This window comes from Lolium rigidum, chromosome 1, assembly GCF_022539505.1.
Source record: "Lolium rigidum isolate FL_2022 chromosome 1, APGP_CSIRO_Lrig_0.1, whole genome shotgun sequence".
NCBI lineage: Eukaryota > Viridiplantae > Streptophyta > Magnoliopsida > Poales > Poaceae > Lolium > Lolium rigidum.
The window spans coordinates 235782788-235794249 of record NC_061508.1 but is presented as its reverse complement, the minus strand read 5'-3'; the positions used below and the strand labels follow the sequence as shown (position 1 = coordinate 235794249).

At 46.4% G+C, this 11462-nt stretch overlaps 1 protein-coding gene across 1 annotated transcript; it reads left to right on the top strand.

The window, feature by feature from the left end:
• The first annotated feature begins 553 nt into the window (after positions 1-553).
• On the top strand, positions 554-2903 carry LOC124656258 (nuclear intron maturase 1, mitochondrial-like). The gene has a single exon (XM_047195039.1). It carries the CDS (start codon positions 554-556, stop codon positions 2666-2668), a length of 2115 nt encoding a protein of 704 aa, XP_047050995.1. The 3' UTR covers positions 2669-2903.
• The last annotated feature ends 8559 nt before the right edge of the window (positions 2904-11462 follow it).

Below are 11462 nucleotides of genomic sequence, written 5' to 3'. Positions count from 1 at the left end.
TGTGTTCTTGAAAAGTTGTGTTTATGTGTGTTTTTCTAGAGGTTATGGTGCACGAAACCTATAACTCAATTGTGGTGGCTTTGGACACATCAAAATTTTGACAAGGACATGGATTCGATCGAAATCAATCTTCCCATGGGGGCATATAGGGTGCATTAAGCACATGAAATGTTCTAATGATAGTAGAGAAAAGGAGAATGGGCAATACTGAAACAACATAGATCTATCATGTCGGAAAATCTTAAAACAAAAATAACAAATCTGACTATGAAATTATGAATAGAAGCATCATATGGCATTGTTTGCTGTAGATTTGAATTTGGCACCGTTGATCGTTTTACTTGCCTTTTTTCCTTAATATGTAAGAAGAATTTAAATGTGTATTTTCAGTTTGTTGTGTTTTTGTCTTAATTTTTGTCAATTACAGTAGAATTTTTGTCCCATTCCTCGGCCAGGTTGTTTGTGGGATCACCCGAGTGTAGTCACAGGCTCACGAGTCACACCCACCGCCCATCACCTATTCGAACAAAAACCTCCCCAAACCTCTCCTCCGATGCCGCCGCCGCCGCGCGCGGCGCTCCGCCGTCTCATCCCCACCACCGGCCTCCACCCTCTCCGGCGCCGCGCGCCGCCGCCTCCGCCGGTGGACGAGAGCCCCCTACCCGACCCCTACGCTCTCCTCGTCCACGACCCCATCGACCTCCTCTCCGCGCTGTGGCGCCGCGCCTTCGCGCACCCGCTCCCGGCCCCATTCCCCAACCTCTCCGGCTACGCCTCCCGCCTCGACCTCTGGCTCCTCTCCTACCAGCGCGCCTGCGCGCACGCCACCGGCTCCTTCCCGCCGCGCCAGGCCGTCCCGCTCCCCACCCTGCACTCCCTCCTCCGCCTCCGCGCCGCCGCGCTCCGCCGCCACCCGGCCTTCCCCTGGGGCGCCTCCACGCACCTCCTCCTCCGCTCCCCCGCCGACGCCCCCTCCACCGTCCCCGTCGCGCGCCACAAGCTCGCCGCCCGCCTCGCCAACGCCCCGCCCCCGTTCCAGGACCACGTCGTCCAGGAGCTCCTCCTCCTGCTCCTCGAGCCCGTCTTCGAGCCCCGCTTCTCCCCCAAGTCCCACGCCTTCCGCCCCGGGCGCGGGCCCCACACCGCCATCCGCTCCGTCCGCTCCGGCTTCGCCGCCTACCTCTGGTTCATCACCGCCGACCTCACAACCGTGGTCGACGCCCTATCATCAGACACAATCCTCTCCTGCGTCGACAAGTCCGTCTCCGACCGCAAGGTGCTGTCCTTGCTCAAGTCGGCGCTCAACGCGCCCGTCAGGCCCGGGTCCGTGCCGCCAAGGGAGCAGGATCTCGACGGGCTAGCCAAGAAGAGGCTGAAAAGGAAGGTGCTCAGGAAGAGCAGGAAGAAGAAGGTGCTTAACGAGGATGAGCCCAAGCCTGACCCATACTGGCTGAGACTCTTCTTCGGGTTTGCCCCAGAACAGGCGTGCCATGTCCCGGATTATGGGCATTGTGGCATACTCAGTCCTTTGCTCGCCAATGTGTGCCTTAACGAGTTGGATTGGTGGATGGAGGAGAGGATCAGCGAGTACTTCCGCCCATCAAGGCACGATTCGATTTGGAAGGAGGCGGGTGACGAGGGATGCCATAATCCATCGTGGCCTGAGTTTGTTCCGTCAAGTGGGAAGGAGAAGACCAGGAAGATGGACTTCCTTAGGTTTGGCTCTCATGTCTTGATCGGGGTCAGGGGGCCGAGGGAGGACGCCGTCGCGATAAGGAGCCAGCTGATGGAGTTTTGTGAGACAACATTTGGTTTGAGGCCACAGAATTCGTCGGTGGAGATTGAGCACATCACAAGAGGGATCGAGTTCTTGGATCATGTCATCACCCGCCGGGTCATCTACCCGACCTTGCGATATACCGCCAGTGGAGGGAACATTGTGAGCGAGAAGGGTATTGGAACATTGTTATCTGTCACAGCAAGCTTGCAGAGGTGCATAAGGCATTTCAGGAAGCTTGAGCTTGTGAAGGGGGATAGGGATCCTGAGCCATTACCGTGTTCACCGATGCTCTACTCTGGGCAGGCGCACACTAATTCTCAGATGAACAAATTTCTTGAGACCATGGCTGATTGGTATAAGTATGCAGACAACCGGAAGAAGATTGTAGGGTTCTGCGCGTATGTTATAAGGAGCTCTTTGGCAAAGCTTTACGCCGCAAGGTATAGACTCAAATCTCGTGCTAAGGTTTACAAGATTGCATCGCGTGATCTTAGCCGCCCGTTGAGGGAGAGCACAAATAATGATGCACCAGAATACTCTGATCTCTTGAGGATGGGAGTTGTTGATTTTATTGAGGGTGTACAGTTTGCACGCATGTCGTCAATTCCGTCATGTGACTATACAACTTTCCCTAGAAATTGGGTACCTCACCATGAACTTGTGTTACACGAGTATATCAAACTGCAGGATCCAAAGTTCTTCTGCGGACTTCACAAGACAATTAAACGACAGGAGATAAGTTCACCACAAGATGACGTATCGAGGATGGTGTGGCATTATAAGGTTCATGGTGTTTATGATAATAACAGGACCTCAAAGAAAGTAAATGAATGGAGGAGTAATGATGAAGCTGTCAGTGGGGACACACAACTCCTGTTGGATGAGTAGTCATATCTTCTGTATCATTTGTCGAAATACTGATGGGTGATACATCGATTAGACATCAGCAATGAAGAAATACGTTTTGAGCAAATGGTCATGGACTCCTAATTGTGTGGTCAGTATACTGATGGTTGATGTATCAACTGACTTACCAGCTAAAGCCCAAGAAATGCATCATCTACAAATATTTGGATACGCAAGGGTGCATGTTTGAACATTTACTTAAATACTACACCTGATCTCGAGGTAAACTCGTGTGTATTCAATTTTGTGTACCTATGCTGCATCATTATGAAACATACTATGTCATTCTTTTTTCTGTTTGAAGTGCTTGCAAATTTAATGTTTCTACAGTAGTAGAATAATTTCTTATTTGTAGCTATTGTGAACTAATAGAACTGCGAATACAATCAAAACTTTAAATTTCTTGTTAAGTAGCCAATCTGTTGGCCTTAGACAGTTAAACGAATATGCTGGTTTGCTCAATATATTAACTATATAAAATCATGATATATGCTTTTATAAGCATGCTTAAAATAAATAAATAAAGTGTCATTGGTTTCGCAAGTTAGCTGGTTTTTTAAATTGATGACAGAGAGACATTTTTCAAATTCTGGGGCTTGTTCTGTTGCAGGAGATCTTGGGCTTGTTCATAGGATTTTGGAAGAAATGATAGAGGTATAGCCGCATGGGGAATTCTGATATGTTTTTTCAAAAAGGTTGCAGAAATGTTGCTGTTTTTTCTGTTGCAGGATTCCATTGTATGTGACATTCAATTTGTCCTATTTCTTTGTTTTCCTTCCTGTATCTGTGGTTGTTACAGGAAATGATAAGTTACTTTTCATCAACTTCAAATACAAATGAATATATAATTATGAACGTAGTCATGTCATCTAGTATTAAATTCTGATAAATTTGCCACATAAAGACTAATTGCGCGGTGACACCTTGCTCCTGACGTGCATATACTGTTTCTTAGAACACTGCTTTTGGGGCCTCTTTGGAAGGATTTTCATAAGAGTTTTGGAGGATTCTCGTACTTACTACTTAGGATATTTTTCACTGCAAGAGCCCCTCGGGAGAAATGAATGACATTGCAGGAATCCTATGAAGTTCCTATGGATCCGCCTCTTTGATTTTCAGACGGACTTTTGTTGGAATTTTGGAGGACTATAATCCGTAGGAATGTTTCTTATGTTGGTTGGTTTGTAGGGTTGCATTTCATCAGAGCTTGAACACGATTCCATTTTTTTTGTGTTATATTTAATTACTTCGGAACTTAGTCTGATTCTAGTTTTCTATTACAGGCTTACAGCCTTTTTCGTATCTTTAATTTCATTGTATTTTTTTCTGTGAGGTCTTTTCTACTTTGTTCCAGAGGAAAAAAACAATTGGCTCATATACCTCTTGGAAAATTGCTATGGTTTCCAATGGTATGATCAAGCCCCATAGTATTCAAGAAGGCATGACAGACGACAGTGCAATCTTTTGATTTTCATGTTGCTGCGGTTTTTGGAGTCTTTCAAATCAAAGAGGCCTAGAATGACTCAGTACTTCTGAATTTTTGGAGCAATCCTGACATGAGACTAAATCTCATGCAAAAAGGTCATTTGGGTCTTGCTTGGACCTTTCATCCTTCCTCTCTTCAGATTCCTGCTAAATTGCCTGTGGAGTATTGAAACAACTTTTGAATGCAAACTCCTGTTATTATTTGCCATAGGATTTTACAAGCCATTTCACTCGTCGTTTTTCCTATTTCAAGCAAACAATACGTGCTCGGGACAATACAGTTTTAAGGAAATCCATGTCAAAACAAATGAGCAAACAACTGCAGATTTTGCGTTTGTTATAAATCCTTTTATGTTTCATGTAAGGTTGGCCATACTGGATTAACCTGGGTTCCTTTATCTTTGGGGAAAATTTAGTTTGCATTATTGTATTTAATATGAAGGGCGGGCCTGGTGCAGCGGTAGAGCCTCACCGCCTGTGACCGAGAGGTCCCAGGTTCGAGTCGCGGTCTCCTCACATTGCACTTCGTGAGGGTAAGGCTTGCCACTAACACCTTCCCCAGACCCCGCACAGTGCGGGAGCTCTTAGCACTGGGTACGTCCTTTTTTTTATTGTATTTAATATAATATATAAACAAATTGTAGCTTCTTGAGGTCCGTGCAAACTCTAAAGATTTGGTGATACATAGTTTCAGAATAATAAGACCTTTCAAGAGTCGGTGATATATAGTTTTGGAGCAGTTATTCTTGTTGAGCAAAGACTCATGTTACAATGCTTTTATAAGTAAGTAGTAAATGAACTTGGGGATTATCAACTCAAACCTTAATCCACTGCTTAATGTACTTCTTACAGTTTACAAACTCAAGACGTTGACATGAAATGTCCAATCATCTCCCATTCCAGTCACAACATTCTAAATTACCAACATGAATTCCAGTGTGCAGGAAGTTTTCCTTTATTTCCTTTCTTGAATCAACTTTAGTTATCACTGTTGATCTTCATCATTGTGGAAACTCACTATTGCTATTTAGTATGTGTAGACTGGCCAAAAATTAATGTGGACAAGGTTACATTTCTTATTTCATTGTTGCAAAATCACAATCTTAGGACTACGGGATACTCGATAGTACAAATTGAGTGTCACATAAACCACATGAAATGGAATGTTTCTTGGTCAAAGTTCAAATTAGTAAGGTTAAACCACACCTTGTAAAGATAAGCAGAGAGAGTACTATTTGTGTTATAGCTCGGTATCCTGGTGATTTTTAATACTCCCTCCGTCCCATGAAAGTTGTCTTAGATTTGTCTAAATTTGGATAGTGTCTAGACGGAGGGAGTATTGTTTATCTGTGCACCGTGCCTGCAATTTATGACCTGTCAAGTGATTTTTTTGTGAACATTTAGGCTAAAAAAAATTCAGTATACTATGGGATGTCCCTGTTAATCTAGAAAATCTGTTCCTTACAACCTCCAGTTTTAGCATCTGAACTGATCACATGATTGTAGATTCATGTTTAATGTATTGCTGTAAAAACAAGCATGTCCATTGTCCAACTCATTAGTTGTTTTATTTATTGTACTTATAGTGATCAAACTGAAATGCAAATACGAGCATGACAAGTACGAATTACTTGCTGGGGTAGTCCTAGTAATTGAACTATTTTAAGTTTTCTCTTAGATCCATTCTAGAGTCCACTCAACTAACCTACATGGATAATTTGAATTGTTTTTAAAATTTGAAAAATTAATACTATTTTAGTACCATTCAGATACATTCCATGATGTACAATATCCAAGACACAAGAATTAGATTATAGTCATCTCGTTTTCCATTTGATACGCGATTGACAGTGCATTGTTGCTTTTTATTATTACATATTTTTATAGTTTCTTTTGTGTGACTGGAAATCATACTGCCCCATGGTTTACGCCCCACCACCCCCACTTTAAAAGCTAATCATCTTTATGCTAAAATGCACAACCTAAATTTTTAATTTTCTAATCTTCTAGAGGCACTAAATGGGTCACTATCTTCCTGGTCTGCTACAAGCTTCCCTGCAGTTATTGCTCCTGCCTTCTTAGTCAATATTATATAGCATCCTTTTTCCAGTTTCAGCATGGAGGGTTTTAGTTCATTTCTACGCATGTTTCAAAGAACATATGTGCCGCTTATGTGGTCTTCATGTTACATGTTTGACGAATGTGTATATATGCATCCATTGTGACTATGCTCCTATAAAATTTATTTAGAAAAAAGGTTGATATTAAATCTGTGAATATAGGAGAAAAATCATTTCGTTTTATATGTATATCTCAAGCCTTGAAATCCTTTATGGCTTCATTTAGGACTATGTTTTACTTTCTGCCTTCTAGCTTATGGGACCATGCAGCAAATGCATGTTGGACCTTTGTTGGTGCTTCACTAGTGCTCCGTATTTTCCCAACCACATAATCCCTCTATGGCCTACATCAACTTGATTGTGGGGTGGGGTTTCTTGTGGACATCAAGTACCACCAATGGAACGATTTTTCTGGGGCTATGCCTTTCCTTTAGTGGGTCATGTTGCAAAGAAGAGTGTGGTGAGGACCATTTTCTTGTTGTTGCAGGGCCAACGGCTTTCCATGCATCATGGTACGGTTCTTGCTGGTTTCAGGAATGCAATTATTTTCTGTTACTTTGGTAGGCTATTGTGGGAACTGCTCACATTAGGGGGATCAGAATGGTCATGCTCTCACTCTTATTTTGCCAACCGCAGAGTCATCGGAACTGGAAAGCTGGAGGACGTTGTTGTAAAATTTCAGGCCCTCTCTTTTACACTATCTGGTTGTTGCTGCGGTGGAAACGGTTAACATTCAGGTATGTCTTGGGCATCTCGAGTGTCCGATCTTGTAACCATTCTGCAATTTCCACATTCAGTTTCTGCAGTGTCGCTGATAAAATCAATCCTTCTGTCCTTTACTTCCACACTGATACTTTCCTTTCATGATGTGTACCACCCCAAGCTAAGTCGATATCGCTTGTTCGCTATCAGTCTAATTGTGCAAACAGGATCTTGGTTAGGAGTTGAGAAAGCATTTTTCACATGGCTGGAGAACCCTTATGACGGGTAACGTCTGTATCTGATGGCTCCTCGCATTTATTCGGATCAAAACGATTTTGTCTCCGCCCAGTCTCTCACCCATCCAGATAACAACCGCCCCTGTAGGCTTCAAGCTTATCGCGCCGGTTCGGTCCGGTTGGTATCTTGTGTGACACACCAGGCGGTTCGTTTCTTCTTCCGCACCGAGTCATGGATTTGTTTTTTGGTGCTCTATGCTAACATAACACTGTTCAGTCCCCCAGATGGCCAAATCCCAGTGCCGCTGATGCTGAGGCGGTGCGGCTGTTCGGTCCTTTTCAAGTGCCATGCTATCGTGTGTGTGTGTGTATGGATGGATGGATAGATAAAGCTGAATTTGTTCTGAAGAACATAATATATTCGCCAAAAGTCACTCACCCCTTGTCCTTTTGATGACAGCACCGGATTCCCCAGTCTCGGTCCACTCCAACGGGACGATCATGCATGCTATCCTCTGCGCCCAAATCGACGGTGAATCGCCAAAAGCTAGCAGAAAGGTGGCCTTGAACAGGTTCCTTTTCGGTGGTACTACTGAAGATCGGGTCGGAACTGAATTATTTATCTTTGCCCTCAGATTTTAAGGTTGGACGCGAGACCCAAATCTCGGTGGCTGGTAGGCGACTGAGTGGCGTCGTGTGTCCACCGCCCGCACGCCCGGGGAAATCTTGCGCCCGTGTTTGATTGACCACGGAAATTTCTTGTCCATTCCCTGGTTTCTTCTGGTATGCTGTGTGTATGCAGCTGAACCATTTACGCTGTTGATTGGTCGAATTTGATCGAGATTCTTCGTGTTGACAACAGTGGCGCCATTTGGTACTGTAATAAACGACGGGTGGAATCAAAGTCCCAGCGGTTCTTCAACAGGAGAAATTGACCGGACCGGCAGCTGAGCCGACGCAGCACTATTCTACTCCCACCACGTCCTTTTCCGTTTCCATTGTCTCCTAAGCCATTGACCTAATTTTATTGCTAGTATAGTGAACATCACGGAAGCACTGAGGCTACGCTTCCGTTTCATCAGGTCGCAGAGGGTCGGAAGCTACACAAAAAATAAAAACTCGGCCACGTTCCTGTCGCGTTCACGTTTTCGCGTCCCGTTCTACAACGTATTTTATTTATTTATTCTGGAATGGTATAGAAAGCGGGATTGGTTTTTCTGCTGAGGAGAAAAAGAAAACGAAAGAGAAGATGCTCACGAATACGTATCGCAGATGTTAATTCGCGCACGCTTTTCTTTCTGAGGTCTCACGTGCGTCAGCTCTGAGCGGGCCGAGAGCACCACCCGAGATCTTCTGCACCCAGCCGCGCATTTTGTAACCTTCTGTGTGGCAGCATCGCACGCTCCAAAGTGGCGTAGGACAAAAACGAAGTGGGTAAAATAGTCGTTCGTTGGGTGCAGTGAGAACTTCTCAGTTGATGGACAATCTGGGCGACCCAGCCGTATAAAGCAAATTTTTCTTTGCGTCGGATTCCAGGTTCGTCGCGGATCTCGGTGTGCAAAGAGCATGCATGCTTGGGCATGGAGCACGGCACGGGAAAGCGGCGGATTTTTTTTTTTGGGAATCACTGCTTAGTCAGATCTGCATCTATTCTCCCACTGCGCGACAATGGTGCTTGCCTCGTCCGCCGGGGCACGGCAATTGTGGAGGATGAAGGTGACCAGGTCCATGCCGCTCAGTTGTAAGAGCATCTCTACTCAGCGTTTTACAAACGGTCCCCCAGCGGACAAAAAAATGTTCTTAGCCGCGTCCTCCAAACACGTTTTTTGTCCGGTGCCTCGAGGCCGTTCCCGCTACAAAGGGGACGCTTCGGGCACACCGGATACAACAAAAAGCGAGGCGGGGAGTGCCGCGTCAGCGACACATTCAAGTTTGGACCTAACCGTCCCCACCTCGCGGCGGAAGTTATTCGCGCGCAGTGACACACGATCGAAGCGTCACAGCTTTGCCTTAATGGCGACGGAGGGGCAGGCGAGACGTCTCGTCGGTGCTGCGCAGCCTCCACGCGTCGCCGGTGTTCGCACGCCACCGTGTGTTTCCGCGCTTTCTTCCCGCCGTTTCTCGCCTCTTTTCTCGCGCTTTCTTCTCGATGCCGGCGTATATAAAAGGCCCTCCTGGCTCAATGGCAGCCACCATAGCCACCGGCACCCCTTTCTCCGCCACAAGCCCTCGTCTCCTCCACCACCACTGCGCAATGATGCCACCGCCGTCTCCTCCACCTCCACCACCCGATTCGCAGTTCGACATCTCCGCCGCCGCCCAGGAAGAGCGGCGGCGGCGCGGGGCGGAGATTTGGCGTGAAGGGCGACGGCAGCGGCGAGAGGCACTCGAGCAGCGGGCCAGTCAACAGCGTGAGGCGGTGACAGCAGCGGGAGACCCCGCAGTTGATGAGAACGCGGCGTGGGAGGAGGAGGCGCTGGCGGACACCATTGCGTCGTTCGACGCCGCCACGGCAGAAGAGGAGCGGCGGTGCCGCACGGAGGAGATTAGCCAGCGGTGGGCTGATGAGAGCCGTCGCCAGCGCGAGGAGCGGGAGGCGCAGTACCGTGAACGTGTTGGAGATATGCCCAAGAGGCAATAATAAAGTGGTTATTATATATCTTTATGTTTATGATAAATGTTTGCATACCATGCTATAATTGTATTAACCGAAACATTGATACATGTGTGTTATGTAAACAACAAGGAGTCCCTAGTAAGCCTCTTGTATAACTAGCTTGTTGATTAATAGATGATCATAGTTTCATGATCATGAACATTGGATGTTATTAATAACAAGGTTATGTCATTGATGAATGATGTAATGGACATACACCCAATTAAGCGTAGCATAAGATCACGTCATTAAGTTCAATTGCTATAAGCTTTCGATGCATAGTTACCTAAGTCCTTCGACCATGAGATCATGTAAATCACTTATGCCGGAAGGGTACTTTGATTACATCAAACGCCACTGCGTAAATGGGTGGTTATAAAGGCGGGATTAAGTATTCGGAAAGTATGAGTTGAGGCATATGGATCAAGAGTGGGATATTGTCCATCCTGATGACGGATAGATATACTCTGGGCCCTCTCGGTGGAATGTCGTCTAATTAGCTTGCAAGCATATGAATGGTTCATAAGAGATGACATACCATGGTACGAGTAAAGAGTACTTGTCGGGGACGAGGTTGAACGAGGTATAGTGATACCGATGATCAAACCTCGGACAAGTAACATATCGCGTGACAAAGGGAATCGGTATCGTATGTAAATGGTTCAATCGATCACTAAGTCATCGTTGGATATGTGGGAGCCATTATGGATCTCCAGATCCCGCTATTGGTTATTGGTCGGAGAGAAGTCTCAACCATGTCTGCATAGTTCACGAACCGTAGGGTGACACACTTAAGGTTTGATGTCGTTTAAGTAGATATGGAATATGGAATGGAGTTCGAAGTTTTGTTCGGAGTCTCAGATGGGATCCAAGACATCACGAGGAGGTCCGGAATGGTCCGCAGAATAAGATTCATATATAGGAAGTCATTTTCTAAGTTTGAAAATGATGTGGTGCATTTATGGAAGGTTCTAGAAAAGTCCGAAAGAAATCACCATGGAAGGTGGAGTCCCTATGGCCGGCCAACCAAGGGGTGGAGGAGTCCCAGGTGGACTCCACCATAGGTGGCCAGCCACCCCCCAAGGAAGGGGTGGGAGTCCCACCTTGAGTAGGAGTCCCACCTTGGGTAGGTTTCGTCCTTATGGCAAGTTTTGAGTTGGGGTCTTATTCGAAGATTTTGAGTCAAACTCTTGGGGGTTCCACCTATATAATGAGACGAGCAAGGGGGGGCCGGCCACACCAAAGCCTTGGCCGCACCCCATAGTGGCCGGCGCCCCCTCTCCCCAAACCCTAGCCGCCCTCCTCCACCACCTCTCCTGCATACGCTTTGGCGAAGCCCTGCCGGAGATCTCCACCACCACCGCCACCATGATGCTAGCACTCAGTCGACGTGCCCGTTGGGAACCCCAAGAGGAAGGTGTGATGCGTACAGCAGCAAGTTTTCCCTCAGTAAGAAACCAAGGTTTATCGAACCAGTAGGAGCCAAGAAGCACGTTGAAGGTTGATGGAGGCGAGATGTAGTGCGGCGCAACACCAGGGATTCCGGCGCCAACGTGGAACCTGCACAACACAACCAA

Excerpts from the sequence above, each read along its gene's own strand:
- LOC124656258 (XM_047195039.1), top strand. The coding sequence starts at position 554 with ATGCCGCCGCCGCCGCGCGCGGCGCTCCGCCGTCTCATCCCCACCACC.